The sequence below is a fragment of the Panthera uncia genome, chromosome E3 (genome assembly GCF_023721935.1).
Source record: "Panthera uncia isolate 11264 chromosome E3, Puncia_PCG_1.0, whole genome shotgun sequence".
Taxonomy (NCBI): domain Eukaryota; kingdom Metazoa; phylum Chordata; class Mammalia; order Carnivora; family Felidae; genus Panthera; species Panthera uncia.
Window position 1 is genome coordinate 10,497,661 of NC_064815.1, and position 21,160 is coordinate 10,518,820.

Below are 21,160 nucleotides of genomic sequence, written 5' to 3' on the forward strand. Positions count from 1 at the left end.
AGCCAAGAGGAATCCAACTCTGCCAGCACCATGATCTTGGACATCCAGCCTCCAGAATTGTGAGAAAATAAATGTCTGTTGTTTAAACCACCCAGTGTGTAGGGTTTTGTTACAGCAGTCCTAGCGGGCTAATTGACCCACTCAGTGGCCTTCCGCACAATCACCTCTACACCACCTTGTTCCTTGCTAAAGGAACCTTGATTTTGTCCAGAACCAGAGTGAGCTCACCCTGTCCATTTCTCTTCAACTAAGTCAACTAGAAGGTCTCAGTTACATGAAAAGATGTTCAACATTACTCATCATCAGGAAAATGCAAATCAAAACCACAATGAGATACCACCTCACACTGGTCAGCATTGCTCACCAGTGTGAGCAATTAACAACTCAGGAAACAACAGATGCTGGCAAGGATGCAGAGAAAGAGGATCTCTTTTGCACTGTTGGAGAGAATGCAAACTGGTGCAGCCATTCTGGAAAACTGGAGGTTCCTCAAAAAAAATAGAACTACCCAAGGACCCAGCAATTCTGCTACCAAGAATTTATCCAAAGGATACAAAAATGCTGATTCGAAGGGGCACATACACCCCAATGTTTATAGCAGCACTATCAACAATAGCCAAATTATGGAAAGAGCTCAAATTTTCATCAACTGATGAATAGATAAAGAAGCTGTGGTATACATATACAATGGAATACTATTTGGTGATGAAAAAGAATGAAATCTTGCTATTTGCAATAATGTGGATGGAACTGGAAGGTATTATGCTAAGCAAAACAAGTCAGTCAGAGAAAGACATTATATGACTTCACTCGTGTAATTTGAGAAATTTAACAGATGATCATAGGGGAAGGAAAGGAAAAATAAGATAAAAACAGAGAGGGAGGCAAACCACAGAGACTCTTAAATACAGAGAACAAACTGAGGGTTGATGGGGTGGGGGAAATGGGTGATGGGCATTAAGGAGGGAACTTATTGGGATGAGCACTGGGTGTTATATGTAAGTGATGAATCACTGGGTTCTACTCCTAAAGCCAAGAATACACTGTATGTCAACTAAACTGAGAATAAAAAAAATAAATAACAAAAAATAAAAGACATAGGAATATTTTTAAAATTAATTAATTAATTAAAAAAAGGGGAAGTCTCAGTTTGCTACTTCTCTGTCCTCTACTCTATGGTGGTAGAGTAGATTTATTATTCAGCAAATATTCACTCTGTACTCACTCCCTACTCCCACACACCGTATTCAGGAAGGAAAATGGTTCTCTGCTTGATGAGGTTGAGCTTGGTCCTGTGGCTTGCTTTGGCCAATGGAACATTAACAGAAAGGACACAGACAGAAGTTTTAAATGCGCTTACAGGGTTTGGCTTGATTTTGGGGTGCTTCTGCTGTCCACTATAAAAAGAGCCACTGGTCTGAGACTAGAGAGAAAGCAGTAAATGTGTGTTAAATAAATGTGTGCCACTGTTTATTATGTAATATTATCATAGCAATAAATGATCACACCTTAATTTCTCCCTTTTCTAACAAAAGAACAAGACTGGTCTCAAATATTTGGCAGGGAACTGTACTGGAAATGGGGCTTAATAACAGCAACAATTTTTGCTTTCATTGTATTCATTTTTAGTTTCCTGCCTGTGACAAGTAAAATAATTGCTTAATTATAGTAGTGGTACAGAGTTTTGTTTGGATTACTCTGGGCTTTTTCTTGTTCGTTTAATTTTTAAAGGGAATTGATGTAAAGAAAAATACTGAATAAATAAGAATAGAGGTAATAGTGCATGGCTATAGTAAACAAGAAGGAAGAAAGGAGGGAAGGAAGGAAAGAAACAAAGAAGTAAAGAAAGAGGGAAGAAAGGAAGGCAAGGTATGGCTAAGTCTGAGATACAGTAAGAATGGGGCAGGATTGCAGAGAAGAAGAAAAGGATGAGACCAAAGCGAAAACCTGAGAGAAAAGGCAAGTAGTGTCACCTACCTACAAGGAAGTAGCTAGCCAAGGATCGGTGGGGAAAAGAGCCCAAATTTTCTTTTTTTTTTTCTATTTAGAGAATATATATTTTTAAGTTTTTTAAATTTAAATTCCAGTTAGTTAACATACATTGTAATATTAGTTGCAGGTGTACAATTTAGTGATTCATTATTTAAATATAACATCAGGTTCTCCTCACAAGGGCCCTCCTTAATCCCCATTTATCTATTTTACCCTTCACCCCCTCTCACCAAGAAACGGACTTAACTATAGAGAACTAACTGATGGTTACCAGAAAGGAGCCAACCTTTAGAGTTGAAGGCACCAGCGTGAGTTGGTCCATTGCTGCAGCGGACAACTCATCGGGAACCGGTTGTACTCTAGTATCACTACACGAGTACAATAGAGATCCGCGGAGATGAGGCCTGTGGAGGCACCTGGCGGGGTTCAGGAAAACCACTAGGAGAGGTGCAGTGTGAGGGGCAGAGTGGGTGCCAAGAGAATAAATGCTGTCTCAGCAATCAGAGGCGCAGTCAGCTTGGGCGTGGCAAACCGGCTCTGAGAGTTCGGATCAGAAGTAACCTCTTACTTAATTTTAGTTACCTTCAATTAAACCTGCAGGTGGCCAACAGAGCCAGTCAGCCACAGAAGGAGGGATAGAGGGGAAGGATTGAGCCTGAGCAGGAAGGGGGTGTTTGCTTAGAAAAGCAGGGGTTTAATTTACAGAAACTAAGATCCAGCTTTTTGATGCCCTCATGATTTTTGTTTTTTTCTTTTTCAGTCGTTCTTCTCTACACACGTGTGGGTAACATTCCATCTCTCGCATGCCTCCAGGGCCTGGTTACTCTGACCCTGGTTACTCTGGTTACTCTGGGGTAAGAGATACAGAGACCCCTTGGGCTGTGAGCTGGATGCGGAGCCTATCTCACAATTGGTTTGGAGGTCCAGAAATCCCAGCAAACTGTACAGAGAGGTAAGAGAATGTGGTATCTAAAAGCTGTAATGCAGAATGGGCCCGACAGAGAATGAGGCTGATAGTGTCTCTTGACATATTTTGATGTTATTATCTCTACATGGGGTTTCTGGGACTACTGAGTCAGGGGAAGAGAATATAGAGAACTTCCTAGACCAGACATGACTAGTGTCTGCCTAGTGTTCATTGTCCAAGACCTGGAATTCAATGGCCTTATTCTGACTGTGAGAGAGGCTTCAAAATGAAAAGAGAAGTGTGCATGGAATCTTTAGAGAATTCCCCTATCTGTACCATCGACCCGTTGTTGCAGATTAGCAAACTAAGGCACATGGGGATAGGAAAGCTGGTTAGTGTCACAGAACTGGTAACTGGTAAAGCAGGACCAAAACCCAGGCTGCGGGGCTCCAGAGTTGGTCTTCTTGACCACAACACCAGTGTTACATTTCCATATAGGAGATCCACTGAGATCCTGAGTGTGTATTGTGGACTTTTCCTCCTGCCCCCACCATCTTCCCAAAAGTGACTGCATCTTCTGCTTGAATATCAAGGTCTCTTATGCTCTGATACTTTGGCTGTTTAATTTTTAATCTATGCCCAGTCGACTATCACTGCCTTCTCATCCACTCTTCTCTGTAGAAAAGCCTATCTTGAGCTGAGAATTCATCATGAGTGAATCAGCCAGGAGGAGGACAACTCACCTTTCAGAAACCAGGCTTGCCTGTCAGCCCTGGCAGGGATATTCTGTGTGTCTCCAGCAATCTTTGTGGTGACTTCAAGCAGAGGTATTTTTGTCCTTGGTTCATTGGAGGGTGGGAGGGTAAAAAAGGGTCTGGGAAAGTTGGGTCAAGGTTCTGGAGATCCCCATCCCCCCACAACACCCCAAAAATGTCTCTAGTAGAAAACTAACAGTGCAAGCCACTTCATGCAGCAATTTGGGCTTATTCAATGCAGCATCAATATCAATCCAGCATCTACATGCCTCAGCCAAGTGCTGTACAAACTTTACCAGGTGCAGTCCTTTCAAAGATCTCAAGGGACAAATCTGATTAACAACCCCACTCCTCTGTTTTTCAGATGAGAACGTCAAGGGTTAGAAGAAGCAAATGACTTGTCCATCAGCCATTTTGTAAGAGGTTGAGCCAGAATTTCAGCTCAGGCCTTGGGATTCCAAAGACCCTGCATTTTGCTAGTACACCAAAGTATTTCTCTCCAAATCCCAAATTAATAAAAACAGCCACCATTGATTATGCCAAGCACTGTGCTACATGCTCATCATAAATTATTCTCTAATCCTAACAAAGGCAACAAAGACAAGACAACCCTAAGAGACAGGTATCCTTATTATCATTCCCATTTTGCACATAAGGAAACAAGGGTAGATAAAGGAGGTCAGTGAAAGTCAAAGAGATGGTAGGTGGCAGACTGGAGACTTAAACTCAGACCTTTCTGCTTCCAGAGCACAGGCTTTGTGCCACTTGGCTGTCACTTAAATGTGAGCATTGGAGGTACAGGGTTGGGACAGAGAGCAGGTTAGCCACAGAGAGCTGGTGAGAGTTCTCCATTTGACTTTATTTATTTATTCACACCACAGGTCATCATCCCATAAGAACTGGGATGACTTCAAATACTTTCTTTACCCAACTGTTTAGCTCCCATGGAGGACTGTGGTTGTTTTCTGCCCTTTTCTATCTGAGCATCTCCTCCTATTTCTAAATCATCCAATTCTTGCCAAGTTCTCCGCCCCAGAGGTGGAAAGTTCTTTTGTGTGTACAGTGTTGGGGACTTTTCTGATCAGAGAGAACTGAATATGCCAAGTTCCCACTTCTATACTAGTCCAGGACCAAGCCCACCTCTTGCCTAGAGAGTACCAGGTAAGACAGATGAACGATAGCATCTTTGTGAGGTGTGTGTGTGTGTGTGTGTGTGTGTGTGTGTGTGTGTGTGTGTCTGTGTGTCTATGTACGTAGGGCAGGAAAGTATTTTCATAGTTTAAAATATGAAGACCAAATTTCAAGTTCTGACTGTGTCACTTATAGGTTGGCTGACTTTGGGCAAGGCTCTTAACTCTTTTCACATTTAATTTCCTTAATTGCAAAAGGAGAATGGGGGTATCGAGTGAGAAGGATAAAGGAGATTATACATGGGATAGGCCAAGTGCAGTGGCTGGCATAGAGTGTGATCTGTTTCATGTTAGGCAAATGTGAATGTGATGGGCTGTGAAGGAGGGTACATAGAGAAGTAAGAATGACCCAGAAAGTGAACAAGTGAAAGAAAACTCCACTATGCAGAAGTTAGTTCATATTATATAAAGTGAATGTCTTTCATTTAAAAAATATTTTTAATATCTAATGGGGAGTTGGATTCAGAATTTGCTGGGAATTAGCACTTCAATATTTATTTAGCCCTTATTGTATATTAGGCACAATGCTGGCAAGATAGTGTATACATATTATATCACTAATCCTTGCAGGAAGCCCCAAGGTATATATTACTAGTGTGCCCTTAATTCCAGAGACATAAAAACAGTGGCCAAGTTTACTGAGCTGGTAGGCAGTGGAACTAAACGTGGCTCTGTAACTCCAGAGTTACAGGATCTCCTTTGCCATGCTAAGTGTGTTGCCTCATAAAATAAATAGCTTTTTCAGTCCAAAATCTTGTGAAATCAAAGCTCAGTTCCAGGAACTCTTCAAGCACTGTGTACCTAGGCAAATAATGGTGGGCTTAGCCACCTTTCAAAGCCACAATTCCATAGTGACTTCAAAATATACTTTAAAGCACTTCTTTTTTTTATGGATAGATTTGACCTTTATTCAATTTTCATTTTTTTTAATACGAAATTTATTGTCAAATTGGTTTCCATACAACATCCAGTGCTCATCCTAACAGGTGCCCTCCTCAATGCCCATCACCACCCTCTTCCCCCTCCCACCCCCATCAACCCTCAGTTTATTCTCAGTTTTTAAGAGTCTCTTATGGTTTGGCTCCCTCCCTCTCTAACTTTTTTTTCCTTCCCCTCCCCCATGGTCTTCTGTTAAGTTTCTCAGGATCCACATAAGAGTAAAAACATACGGTATCTGTCTTTCTCTGTATGACTTATTCCACTTAGCATAACACTCTCCAGTTCCATCCACGTTGCTACAAAAGGCCATATTTCATTCTTTCTCATTGCCACGTAGTATTCCATTGTGTATATAAACCACAATTTCTTTATCCATTCATCAGTTGATGGACATTTAGGCTCTTTCCATAATTTGGCTATTGTTGAAAGTGCTGCTATAAATATTGGGGTACAAGTGCCCCTATGCGTCAGCATTCCTGTATCCCTTGGGTAAATTCCTAGCAGTGCTATTGCTGGGTCATAGGGTAGATCTATTTTAATTTTTGGAGGAACCTCCACACTGTTTTCCAGAGTGGCGGCACCAGTTTGCATTCCCACCAACAGTGCAAGAGGGTTCCCGTTTCTCCCCATCCTCTCCAGCATCTATAGTCTCCTGATTTGTTCATTTACTTTAAAGCACTTCAAAAGATTGTTCATTAATTTATTCCTGTTCCTTCTCTTTAGACTCTAATTCCAAAGATTAAGCATGTGAGAGTTTCCCCAGAGAGAGTGACAACTAATAATAGCTCCTGATTCCGGAGCACTCATCTGCCCTGAGTCCATGCCTAAATGCTTTAGGTGGGATGTCAGCCATTCATCACCACAAGTGTAGGAAACAGGTGCTGCCAGTATTTCCATATTTTAGACAGAGGTTAAGAAAATTGCCCATTTACCTAGGTGGTGAGTGAAGTGGCTGGAATTTGAAGCTATTTGACTCCTAAGAGCACACTCTCAGCTACCACAGTCCTCACTGGGCACTGTGTTTGGTCTTCTCGTGGAGATTAAATTAGAGTTGCAAACACATTTATAAGATGATGCCAAAGTAATTTCTTTTTATTTGATTAAAAGAGGTGTGTTCATTTGCTGGGACTGCCATAACAAACTACCATAGACTGTGGGGGCTCCAAACACAAATGTCTTTTCTCATAGTTCTGGAGGTGAGAAGCCTGAGATCAAGCTGTCTGCAGGGTTGGTTTTTCTGAGGCCTCATTCCTTGGGTTTTGGATACCTATTTTCATGTTTGCATGTCATTTTCCTTGCTATGTATGTCTGTGTCCTAATCTCCTCTTCTTTTAATGCCACCAGTCATACTGGATTTGAGTCCATCTACTGGCCTCATTTTAGCTTAATCAGCTCTGAAAAGATTCTCTCTCCAAATATAGTCACATTCTGAGGTACTGGGAGCTTGGGACTTCAACATATGAATTTTAAGGAGATGCAATTAGCCCCTAATAAGGGATGAATTAATTTCCTCCTTATTTCTCTTGCTCTTGTTGTTGTCTTTAGCCACTTACTCAGGGGTCATTTGCACTGACCCTGAGCATTTTAAGGAAGATTCCTGAGGCCATTTATATAACCATGCATAAAAATCGCAGATGAATCTGGTATTCCTGCTCTGAATCAGTTCACATTTGTGGAGGCAGGTATGTGTTGGACAAAAGAACATGAAAGGCATGTTTCTAGAACCAGCTCTGCTACTACACTTGCCTTGCAACCTTGGGGAAATCCCTGTCCCTTTGGAGATGTTGGCCCAAATGAACGATTTTAAGCTCAAATATGCACAGAGGCTTGACAGGTACAGTAAGTGGAGAAGCAAGCTGGTGTGGGAAAAAAAGCATGGTGAAAACCATGTCAAATTGGAGAACATTCCATGTAAATGAAGCATACAATTCTCAGCTTCAGTCAGTTAGTGCCAGTTTGAAATAAAGGCCCAGTATCACCAGACCTCCTACATTTTCAAGAGAAACCTTCCGGGCTTTTAAATGAAACCTCCCAAGGTTTAAATGTTGACCATTTAAAATTTCCCTCCAGGACGCTTAGTCAGTTAAGCATCTAGCTCTTGGTTTCAGCTCAGGTCATGCTCTCACAGCTCATGAGTCCAAGCCCCATGTTGGATTCTGTTCTGACAGTGTAGAGCCTGCTTGGAATTCTCTCTCTCTCTCCCTCTCTCTCTGCCCCTTCGCCACTCAAACTCATTCATTCTCTCCTCTTTCTCTCTTCCCCCCCCCCTCAAATTAATAAATAATTAAACTTTAAAAAAACTTTTAAATTTCCCTACAAAGACCAAGAGCCAACAGGAGTATGTCTAAGGGCCAGGTCTGGCTCAGCTGATATCTTAGGGTCTTTCTAGCCCAAAAGTGCTCTGATAAAACAAAAGATGGTACTGTTGATTGACAGGAGGTAAAAAGAAAGGGGCATACTTTATTTAGTTCATGTAGCCCAAGGATCCATGCTGACAAGCAAACTCTAAGGGATGAACTTTTCAAGTATCCTATTTTATGCAGACATTCACTCTATTGCATATATAGCAGTGCCTTCCCAACTAGGAATGCAAAGTGGGGCTCTGGGGGCAGCCTCAAAATTGGGGTTAGATTATTATTGGTCTAAAGCACCTTAAAGTAAATTGAGCCAGGTTTTATCCATCTATTCTGTGGTCTGTCACCATGATTGCTGAATCCAAGGGGGAGGAGACTTTATTGTTTGCAGACATAAAGTGCTTGGATCGCAAAACTGCTTGTGAAATGGTTTCCTTCAGCCAGCATTCTCATGGAAAGATAGTTCTAGCTTAAGGCAGTTTTTCACAGTCATCAATAATAATAAATGAAGTTTCTGCTTCCACGTGAAGGGTCTTTGTTGGGATCTGGAGTGGCAAAAAGTTTCATTTCATGGGTCAACTCTGATGGGTTGGTGATAGCTGCCTGGAATGATGTCCTGGGAAAGTTCCCTGCCCCCCATCTGGCCAGATGTCAGTCCACTAGCACAGGTGTTGTGATATTAGCCTCATCATTCCTGAGTATGGTGCTGTATATTTGTCAATATTCTTATAGTCTCAAGTGACAGAAATGCAATCTCAGGCAGGAAAAATTGTTGGTTCACAGAATCCAGGAGAAAATATTAACAAGAGAGGGGTAGCGATGCAGATGGGTCTTGTGTCGTCCACATTCTGGTGATCTGAAACAAAGCTATTTCTCTCACAAAGCTATTGCCTTCATTTTGTGGAGGAAATTACTATTCCATGGCCAATCTAGTACCATCTCTTCCCAAGGCAGGTGTTGACCTGAGAATTCTGTGTCGGCTTCCTGAGGCCTCTTCCACCATGCAGAGGCTGATGAGTCTCCAAGTCCTCTGGGGCATTCGCAAATCCTACCATGGCTTTCACCCTGCCCCTTGGTACCTTTGCTGCCGGTCTTTATCAGGAGCTGGAACCCTGAGATGGAATGACTATGATAGACCTAAGGAATTTAACTTTGCAAGTGATGTCCTGGACTATTGGACTCAAATGGAGCAGGTAAGGAGGCACTCATGATGGGAGGTGAGAACAAGAATGGCCTCATTGACCTTATCATGATCCTAGTAGACTGAGGGGCACAGAACCAGAAATGGCTTCTGCCTCAGCTTAGAAGTGTTGTGGGAAAAGCTTACATTTGGGGGTTCAATTCTCAGCCTAGTCATGTTCTCAATCCTCTGAGCCTCAGTGGTTTTATCTATGTAATGGTGATGATCTCATTTTGGAAACAAGATAGCAGGTGAAAATATCTGGTACACAGTCACATAATTGTGACCAAAGTTTCTAAGGTCGGTAAATTGACCTTAGTCTGAATTCTTACCTTCAACTAATGAGACTATGAGCCTAATAGGAATTTGTCTCATTACACTTGGTCTTCACTTCAGGCTACACTCAGAGGGAAGGGACAGATCACCTGACTGTACACATGAGCATCTGACACATGTAGCTAGGTCATGTCATCTGTCATTCTTTGAGGATGGCGTGTGTAACTGGATTCCTCCCTATCAACTACCTACTTGAGTGTGTCTTTAGGGTATGTACAGGGAAAATAGTCCATATGGCCCCTAGAGATTACACATGTCTGCAGAAAAACCCAAGTGTTCAGTTTATCTCTCTCCAAGAGACAGACCAAGAGAGGTGAAGTAGGGACATTAGGAGTTGAGATAGACAGTTCATGGTGCTCCAGCTACTAAGTCCTAGCTGGTGATGTCCACAGTGAGAAAACTCACCCAACACTGTCTTTGGACAGAATTTACCTGAGATGGAGTCAGAGAGTTAATAGAATTTTTAAATTTCCCATGCACCTGCATTATATGTTAGTATTCAACTAACATGTGGGCCTCTTCCCCACCTCCTTCTTTTTCCTTTTCCTGAATTTCCATAATAATGCCAAGGGAGGGCATAGGCACTTTTTAAAGTGCACTTGGCATTTAATACTATGAGTAGGTGAGCATTTTCATCACCCCCATTTTCTAGATGAGGGAACTGAGGTGTCAAGGGTTTAAATAACACACAGAAACCAGCACATGCCTAATAAGGGAAAGAACAGGATTTGGGTCCGCTATCTAATTCTGCAATACATTATTTAACCTGCTCTCACAATTTGATGATGCCAAACATCTCTTCCCTCAGATTCTAAACTGACTTTCATCACTGCCCTGACCAGTAATCTAGTTAAGAACTTTTGAACCATGAGATGGGCTGGAGAGGGAGGAGGTGGAGAGAGCAAGAAGTGATGCCTTCACTTTCCCCTTGATTTATATTCCTTATAGGTAGTTAACACATCAACCCATGGAGGGAACCACCAAGTAAATATGACCTCAGGATGCCTCATCTTTGTTGCGTTTTATATCATCCTTGTTGAACATTTCCCATTTATCCATGTCTCCCAAGTTCTCCCCACCCCCAGCGTCCTCATCCCAATAATATTTATTCTGCCAACACTTCTCATCCGTCTGTTGCCACTTTGCTAATTGCCTTGATCATGGTCATTGTGTCTCTAGTGATGCATGGGGCCTCTCCCCTAGCGTTCCCTCAACTGAGCCACCCAGTGCCCCGGCAAAGAATTGGTTATAAAACAAAAGAAAGTACCTGGTAAGCCAGACAACCTATGTCCAGAGGTGGAATACAGGCCACCAACTTATAACCCCTGACTCATCTTAGAAATTAAACCCTTTGTTACTCTAGACTCCTAACATAGTACACACAACTTGATTTGATTCCTAGAGAAGCCTCCCAAATCTGTTCATGAGAGGTTGCATTCTGTCCAAATTCATTCATTCTCTCCCTTTGATACTACATCCATCCATCCATCCATTCATCCATTCCGCTAAAACTTAGTGAGCCCCTAACATGTGCCAATTACTATTCTAGGTAATGGAGATAGGAAAGTAGACAAAATGTGCAGCTCTTTATTTTTCCTCTATAGACAGTGTGATTCCCCACTTCACGTCCTAGGAGAGGTGAATACAGCGTCAGCAACCTTACGTTTTGTTTGTTTTGGTGAAACTCATGACAAACAATTTCTTCCTACCAACCCCTGATGCAATTTTATATTAAACATTGCTTAATACATATAGTCAAATAGTTATTAATTCTAAACTCTGGATCTGGTGTTCTTTCTTATCCATCAAGAAAGCGGGACGCAGGATTAAAAATGCGAGAGTGGCTAATGTCCAGGGGAAGACAAGAATCCCGAGAAAGGGTCCTCGTTCTGTTTTTATTAGGATCAGAAGGCTTACAAACATGGTGATGGGTGTGCACAAAAAGACAATGAAATCATGAACATTAATTCATTGATGTGAGGGAAATGGGATTTTGAAGATACTCGGTGTTAGGGGTTTGGGTTAATACAAAACAGAATCCTGGTGCTGGGCTGAAGGTTGTTTATAGTAGACATGAGGCACCACCTCTGTTTACCTAAACTGGTCTATGGGACAAGAAAGACAGAGCATTCTACCTCAGGGTCAACAAGGCACCTTTCTTTTGCTAATTAGCTCCACTTTGGGCAACTTCGCCCTGCAGTGGTCTATAACCCTATTTACCTATTTATCTAATTTGGTCCTTGCTTTCTGCTATAGTACTAAGTTGGGGGGCATTTCCACCCTGAATACCTAATCTTGTTTACCTCATCTGGGATGTTTTCATCCTGAGATTCCCTATTCCTATACCTTTGTTCTATACTGGGACTTTTGCCCCACTTTACCTAATCTTATTTATCTACTCAAGTTTACCTAAACTTGGGTGTGTACATGCTATAGCTTTCTAATTCTTCATGCCATCAGTGCAGACTCAGAGAATTCCTAAGCTGATTTGTCACAGTTAATCACAAAGCATAAAAAACAACAACAGCTGAATGCCCTTGCCCCACATTTGCCTGGCTCTTTGTCCCATAATATTTGTCCAAATAAATTATGTGCTGCCAAACATTCCAAGTTCCTTAACATTTAACAGTCAGATCTGCTGAGATTTCTCTGAGTCAGCGAGTCTGTGTTTAGTGGCTCCTGAATTTAATTCTCTAGTTTTATGTAAGAAATTAATAACAATCCAAGGACTGGTACAGTTTAAAAGGGTCTTTGTGTTCTTTTGAAACTATTAGACTTTTGTCCCAGTATCCCATAAAGGAATCCTTCATGATATTCACAAAAAGTGTTTATCTTTTGTAATTCTAATACACATATAGTGTCTTTGGCACTGGAATGTCAGTTCCATGAGCTAGGGGAATTTTTACTGTTATGTTAACTGTTGTATCCCCAGCATGTAGAACATGCTGGTACATTCAACTAGTTGTTGATTGAATTTGAATGCATGCACCCTGAGCAGCAGCACAACCAGCACAAGGTCAGCAATGTTGGTGGCCATAACTTGGTTGTATTTTAGCAATGAACCATTAACTTTCTCGTGGATGTGTTGTAAATATGTACAAGGGAAGAAGGGAAGCTTTGGCATAGGGTGGCTTCATGTGGAGAAATCCAGAGTACAGAAACCAGAATCAGTCTGTGGTGCTTCTTTTGTAAAGTCATGTCTCATAATACTAAACAAGCATTCCTCTACCGAAGCAGTCGGTAGAGTTGAATGGTAGCTCTCTGTTGAGAGACTCATGGCTCTCCAGTTTACCCCAGAAGAACATGGCAGGCTTCTCTCATTTATTTTACTTGCCTGTCCCCTGTAACCTCTGAATTTACAACCAACTGGTATAAAAACAAGATTATCCCAACTTATCTAAAAGCATCCGTTTTTCAAGTCAAATTCTTAACACACTAGAATGCATACCAAAACTTTTAGGCATAAAATATGGGGTTTTCATTGTAGGGAAGCTCTTAGTAATGGATTTAATTTCTTTAATAGATACAAGGTTATTAAGATTTTGATTCTAGGGGCACGTGGGTGACTCAGTCGCTTAAGTGTCCGACTTAAGCTCAGGTCATGGTTTTGCAGTTCATGAGTTTGGACTCCACATCATGCTCTCTGCTGTCAGCACAGAACCTGCTTTAGATCCTCTGTCCTTCTCTCTCTCTCTCTTTGCCCCTCTCCCACTTGCACACTCTCTCTCAGAAAATAAACTTAAAAAAAAAGATTTTGATCAAAGAGGTTTTTGCCTGCTTTCTGCTCAAGGATTTTGATGGCTTCCTGTCTTACATTTAGGTCTTTCATTCATTTTGAGTTTATTTTTTGTGTATGGTGTAAGAAAGTGGTCCAGGTTCATTCTTCTGTATGTCTCTGTCCAGTTTTCCCAGCCCCACTTGCTGAAGAGACTGTCTTTATTCCATTGGATACTCTTTCCTGCTTTGTCAAAGATTAGTTGGCCATACGTTTGTGGGTCCTTTTCTGGGTTCTCTATTCTGTTCCATTGATCTGAGTGTCTGTTTTTGTGCCAGTACCATACTGTCTTGATGGTTACAGCTTTTAGTATAGCTTGAACTCTGGGATTGTGATGCCTCTTGCTTTGGTTTTCTTTTTCAAGATTACTTTGGCTATTCGGGGTCTTTTCTGGTTTCATACCAATTTGAGGATTATTTGTTCTAGCTCTGTGAAGAATACTGGTGTTATTTTGATAGGGATTGCCTTGAATATGTAGATTGCTTTGGGTAGTAATTGACATTTTAACAATATTTGTTCTTCATATCCAGGAGCATGGAATCTTTTTCCATTTTTTTTTGTGTCTTCTTCACTTTCTTTCATAAGCTTTCTATAGTTTTCAGCATATAGACTTTTTACCTCTTTGGTTAGATTTATTCTGGGGTACCTGGGTGGCTCTGTCCGTTAAGCTCCAACTTCGGCTCAGGTCATGATCTCATAGTTTGTGAGTTCGAGCCCCACATCGGGCTCTGTGCTGACAGCTCGGAGCCTGGAGCCTGCTTTGGATTCTGTGTCTCCTTCTCTCTCTGCCCCTCCCCAACTTGTGCTCTCTCTATGTCTCTCAAAAATTAAATAAGTGTAAAAAAATTTTTTTTTAAAGATTTATTCCTTGGTATTATATGGTTTTTTTATCTTGGCCACAGCAACTTCTTACTCAGCACATTACCAGAGGCAAGGGAGACAAAAGCAAAAATGAACTACTAGGACTTCATCAAAATAAAACGCTTCTGGGGTGCCTGGGTGGCTCAGTTGGTTAAGCGTCCAACTTCAGCTCAGGTCATGATCTCACAGTCCATGAGTTTGAGCCCCACGTCGGGCTGTGTGCTGGCAGCTCAGAGCCTGGAGCCTGCTTCAGATTCTGTCTCTCCCTCTCTCTCTGCCCCTCCCCTGATCATGCTCTGTCTCTCTCTGTCTCAAAAATAAATAAAAACATTAAAAATAAATAAATAAATAAATAAAAATAAAAACCTTCTGCACAGCGAAGGAAACAATCAGCAATACTCAAAGGCAACTGACAGAATGGGAAAAGGTATTTGCAAATGACATATCAGATAAAGGGTTAGTATCCAAAATCTATAAAGAACTTCTCAAACTCAACACCCAAAAAACAAATAATCCGGTGAAGAAATGGGCAAAAGACATGAATAGACATTTTTCCAAAGAAGACATCCAGAAGACCAGCAGACACATGAAAAAACATCAACATCACTCATCATCAGGGAGATACAAATCAAAACCACAATGAAATACCATCTTACACCTGTTAGAATGGCTAACATTAACAGCTCAGGCAACAACAGATGTTGGCGAGGGTGTGGAGAAAGAGGATCTCTTTTGCATTGTTGGTGGGAATGCAAACTGGTGCAGCCACTCTGGAGAACAGTATGAAGGTTCCTCAAAAAACTGAAAACAGAACTACCCTATGACCCAGCTGTTGCACTACTAGGCATTTATTCACAGGATTCAGGTGTGCTGTTTCGAAGGGACACATGCAACCCCATGTTTATAGCAGCACTATCAACAATAACCAAAGTATGGAAAGAGCCCAAATGTCCATCGATGGATGAATGGATAAAGAAAAGGTGGTATATATATACAATGGAGTATTACTTGGCTATCAAAAAGAATGAAATCTTGCCATTTGCAACTACGTGGATGGAACTGGAAGGTATTATGCTAAGTGAAATTAGTCAGAGAAAGACAAAAATCATATAGTTTCACTCATATGAAGACTTTAAGAGACAAAACAAATGAACATAAGGGAAGGGAAACAAAAGTAATATAAAAACAGGGAGGGGGACAAAACAGAAGAGACTCATAAATATGGAGAACAAACAGAGGGTTACTGAAGGGGTTGTGGGAGGGGGGATGGGCTAAATGGGTAAGGGGCACTAAGGAATCTACTCCTGAAATCATTGTACTATATGCTAATTTGGATGTAAATTAAAAAAATAGAAAATAAAATTAAAAAAAAGATTTTGATTCTATCAGTTTTAGTAAGTTGCTTTTTTAGTAATTTGTTAATTTCATCCACATTGTCATATTTATTGGCATAAAATTATTCATAATTTTCTCTTGTTGCTATTTCAATGTCTGTAAGAATTGCATTTGTGTGCACTTTTTCATTCCTAATATTGTTACTATGTTATTTTTCTTTTTTTCCCTGGGTAAGTCTTTATAAGAGTTTATCAATCTGATACATCTTCTCAAAACCAGCTTTGGCTTTACTGATATTCTCAATTGCATATTTATTTTCCATTCCACGGATGCAAGCTCTTATCTTTATTATTACCTTCTTCCTAGTTTCCTTTGATTTGATTGGCTTTTCCTTTTTCAGCTTCTTGATGCAAACTTATGTTCTTACTTTTTGGCCTGCCTTCTTTTCTAATGTATGTATTTAAAAGTATATATTTTCCAGTAAGCATTCCTTTTAGGTGCACCACACAAATTTTGACATGTTGTATTTTATTATCATTCTGTTGGAAATAGTTTCTATTTGACTTTTTGATCCTTCTCTGACTCTAGATTATATAGAAGTGTACTAGTTAGTTTCCAGGTAGTTGGGGATGGTTTTCTCATTATCATATTGTTAATGATTCCTAGCTTAATTCCACTGTGGTTAGAAAACATACTCTGTTTTAAACTTTTAAGATTTCTCGAGATTAATAAATGTTCCAAATGCAATGGAAAAGAATTAGAATTATATCATCATTGGGTAAAGTGTTCTATCTATGTCAGTTAGGATATAAATTCTATTAGTCTATCATATTCTAGCATTAATTTACAGAACTCTTTGAATTTCAACTTAAAATTCATTGGAAATAAGATTGAGGCAAATTTTTTCTATAGGCCATAAACTCTTATATATTTATGTATATGTATGTGTAGATATATATAATTTATATATAAATTATTTATATATAATTTAATGTTTATATTAATATATATTATTAATATTATTAATTATTATTAATATATTAATAATAATATTAAATATTAATAATATATTAATATAATTAATATATTAATTATTAATATAATATATTAATATATTATTAATATAATAATATTAATAATTTAATAAATAATATAAATAAAAATTATTTATATATAAATTATATATATATATTTATATATAAAATATAATTTTGAGAGAGAAAGAGAGTGCATGATCAGGGGAGGAACAGGGAACAGAGAGAGAGAGAGAGAGTGAGAGAGAGAGAGAGGAAGAGAGAATCCTAAGCAGGCTCCAAGCTGTCAATGTAGAGCCCAACATGGGGCTTGATCTCGCAAACTTTTCCAATTTTCCTTCTTCAAAGTATATTTTAGTTAGGTATTAGCAAAGAGTAACTATGTTGATATGTAATTGACATAGAATAAAATGCACACCTTTTTAGTGTAAAGTTTGAGTTTTAGAACATTTCCATCATCTAAGAAGTTTCCTTTTGTTTTCTCTTGGCCCCTACCCCCACTCTGAGCCCCAGGGAACCACTGATATGCTACCTTGCAGATTATATTTCTCTTTCCTAGAGTTTCATAGAAATGGAATAATGCAGGATGTGCCCTTTTTTATCTGATTTCTTTTTTTTAAGTTTATTTATTTATTTTGAGAAAGAGAGAGTACAAGCAGGGGAGGGGCAGAGAGAGAGAGGGAGGCAGAATCCCAAGCTCCAGGCTGTCTACACAGAGCCAGATTTGGGGCTCAAACTCAAACCATGAGATCATGACCTGAGCCGAAGTCAGTCACTTAACCAACTGAGCCACCCAGGAGCCCCATAAACATTTTATGTTTTGAAACTGTTTCTCAATTTCCTTTGGCTTCAAACTTTATCTCATAAAAATTTAAATTTCAAATCTAAGTTTAGGAGCTGTTTTTCTCTTCTTGAAAACAGTTTTATCTCAATATCACATTATCAGGTTAATCTTTAACACAAAAATCTATAATTATTTAAGCAGTATCTTCTTCAAGTTGCAAAGGTAAGGTCTAAAACAGAGTTCCGAGCAGCAAATGTTTTCCACCTTGATACACAAGCTTTTCCATCATTTTTCAAACTCCTACAAGACTATTACATACTCTGCTCCCTTTATATAAGCAGTGCATAACTAGTGATTACACTTGCTAATATTCTTCCATCTGTTGGGCAAGAACGTTTTCATACTGCTTTTTTCATAGATCTGAATACTTACATATGCATATACATATATATTAATCTTATCTTTTCTCAAGTGAGATACACTCTTTTGTTCCGATCATATGGGACAAAGGTGGTAGGATCATGTTTGCACATATGTGGAAAAAGATTGCTGGAAGAATATACGCCAGATAATTATCAGTGCTGACCTTCAGAGAGTGAAAATGTGAAGAGATATTTGAAGACATTTTTCTATTTATAAGAAATGTTTCTGTTCATAAGATTCTGCATTGCCTGAACTTTTACTCTGGACAGTTTTTGGAAATTAATTTTTAAAAAATGAAATCTTTTGGGGCGCCTGGGTGGCTCAGTCAGTTAAGTGTCCAACTTTGGCTCAGATCATGATCTCACAGTTTGTGAGTTTGAACCCTACATCGGGCTCCCCAATGACAGTGCACAGCCTGTTTGGGATTCTCTCTCTCTCTCCCTCTCTCTCTGCCCCTCCCCCATTTGTGCTCTCTCTGTCTCTGTCTCTCTTTCTCTGTCTCTGTCTCTCTGTCTCTGTCTCTCTCTCTCAAAATAAATAAATTAGCTTAAAAATGAAATCTTTTTAAAAAACATGCTCATTATAGAAAGTTTGGGGGAAAATAAGAAAGTGTATTTAAACAAGAAAATGAAAATTGGCAATAAATATTAAAACCATGTATGTACATGTATGTCTTGTTCCCCATTGTATCCTTTGGTCTAAGAATAGTCCCTAACAAATAATGAGAATTTAGTAAATATATATTAATTGAACAAATGAACTGAGAACAAACTGAGGGTTGATGGGGGGTCGGAGGGAGAGGAGGGTGGGTGATGCGTATTGAGGAGGGCACCTTTTGGGATGAGCACTGGGTGTTGTATGGAAACCAATTTGACAATAAATTTCATATATTGAAAAATATATATATATATTAATTGAACAAATGAATGGTTACTACTATATACATTTGGATTATAATGTAAATATGGTTTTGCTCTTTTTAATTAATATTGTATTGTGAAATTATTATTCCAAAACAATTTCTGCAAGTTGTTTGATGGTTTTATCATAATCTATCATGTGGAAATAGCAATTTTGTAGACAGAATATAGTTGGATTCTTTTTTCATTTTTAATACATTCTGCCAGTTTATGTCTTTACACTGGGGAGTTTAGTGCACATCCATTTAAAGTTATTGCTGATAAGGAAGAACTTACTATTGCTATATTGTTAATTGTTTTCTTGATGTCATAGCTTTTGGTTCCTCATTTCCTCCCTTACTGCCTTTCTTTGTCTTTAGTTAATTTTTTTGTAATATGCTTTCAGTCCCTTCTCATTTCCTTTTGTATATATACTGTAGATAATTTCTGTGGTTATTATGAGGAGTACATATAACATCCTAAAGTTATAACAATCTATTTTAAACTAGTAACAACTTTATTTGCATACAGAAATCCTAATTTTTTCCAGCTCCCTCTTACCCCTCCATGTTGTTTTATTGATATCACAAATTAGATATTTATATATTGTGTACTCATTAACATAGACATAATTATTTTTTATGCTTTTGTCTTTTAAATACTGTGAAAGAATAAAAAATGGAGTTTCAAGTCAAAATTATAATAATACTTGTTTTTATATTTGTCCATGTATTTTATCAAAGAACTTTATGTTTTTGTATTCAGGCTACTCTGTAACATCCTTTTATTTCAAATTGGACTCCTTTTAGGCTTTTTTTTAAATTAAAAAATGTTTTAATGTTTTATTTTTGAGAGAGAGAGAGAGACAGAGTACGAGCAGGGGAGGGTAAAAGTGAGAGGGAGACACAGAATCTGAAGTAGGCTCCAGGCTCTGAGCTGTCAGCACAGAGCCTGACTCAGGGCTCAAACTCATGGACCATGACATCGTGACCTGAGCCAAAATTGTTTGCTTAACCAATTGAGTTACCCAGGTGTCCCCTTTTAGTATTTCTTATAGACAAAGTTTAACCATAATGAACTCCCTCAATTTTTGTTTATCTGAGAATGACCTAATTTCTCCCTCATTTTTGAAGGACAGTTTTGCCAAATAGAGAATTTCTTCTTTTTTTAAATTAATTAATTATTTTTAAATTTACATTCAAGTTAGTTAGCAAATAGAGCAATGATTTCAGGAGTAGATTCCTTAATGCCCCTTACACATTTAGCCCATCCCCCCTCCCACAACCCCTCCAGCAATTTTTTGTTTGTCTCTATATTTAAGAATCTCTTATGTTTTGCCCCCTCCCTGTTTTTATATGATTTTTGCTTCCCTTCCTTTTGTTCATCTGTTTTGAATCTTAAATCATCATATGAGTGAAGTCATATGATATTTGTCTTTCTATGACTGGCTAATTTCACTTAGCATAATACTCTCTAGTTCTATCCATGTAATTTCAAATGGCAAGATTTCATTCTTTTTGATTGCCAAGTAATACTCCACTGTATGTATGTATATATACATATACATATATATATACATATATATGTATATGTATATATACCACATCTTCTTTATCCATTCATCCATCAATGGACATTTGGGCTCTTTCCATACTTTGGCTATTGTTGATAGCACTACCGTAAACATTGGGGTGCATGTGCCCTTTCAAAACACCTATATCCCTTGGATAAATACCTAGTAGTGCAATGACTGGGTTGTAGGGTAGTTCTATTTTTAATTTTTTGAGGAACCTCCAGACTGTTTTCCAGAGTGGCTGCACCAGTTTACATTCCCACCAGCAGTGCAAAAGAGATCCTCTTTCTCCACATCCTCACCAACATCTGTTGTTGCCTGAGTTGTTAATGTTAGCCCTTCTGACAGGTGTGAGGTGGTATCTCATTGTGGTTTTGATTTGTATTTCCCTGATGATGAGTGATGTTGAGCATTTTTTCATGTGTTGGTTGGCCATCTGGATGTCTTCTTTGGAAAAGTGTCTATTCATGTCTTTTGCCCATTTCTTCACCGGATTATTTGTTTTTTGGGTGTTGAGTTTGAGAAGTTCTTTATAGATTTTGGATACTAACCCTTTATCTGATATGTCATTTGCAAATATCTTCTCCCATTCTGTCAGTTGCCTTTTAGTTTTGCTGATTGTTTCCTTCACTGTGCAGAAGCTTTTTATTTTGATGAGTTCCCAATAGTTCATTTTTGTTTTTGTTTCCCTTGCCTCCGGAGACATGTTGAGTAAGAAGTTGCTGCGACTGAGGTCAAAAAGGTTTTTGTCTGCTTTCTCCTTGAGGATTTTGATGGCTTCCTGTCTTATGTTTGGGTCTTTTATCCATTTTGAGTTTAGTTT

General features: G+C 39.0%; 1 protein-coding gene across 1 annotated transcript in view; it reads left to right on the forward strand.

The window, feature by feature from the left end:
• The first annotated feature begins 4,718 nt into the window (after positions 1–4,718).
• ACSM1 (acyl-CoA synthetase medium chain family member 1) overlaps positions 4,719–21,160 on the forward strand; it is a 44,779-nt gene continuing 28,337 nt past the window's right edge. Inside the window, exons 1-2 of the mRNA XM_049638394.1 lie at positions 4,719–4,815; positions 9,088–9,330. Of these exons, the coding sequence (XP_049494351.1) occupies positions 9,139–9,330 (192 nt within the window). The 5' untranslated portion in view covers positions 4,719–4,815; positions 9,088–9,138. The remainder of the gene's footprint in view (positions 4,816–9,087; positions 9,331–21,160) is intronic.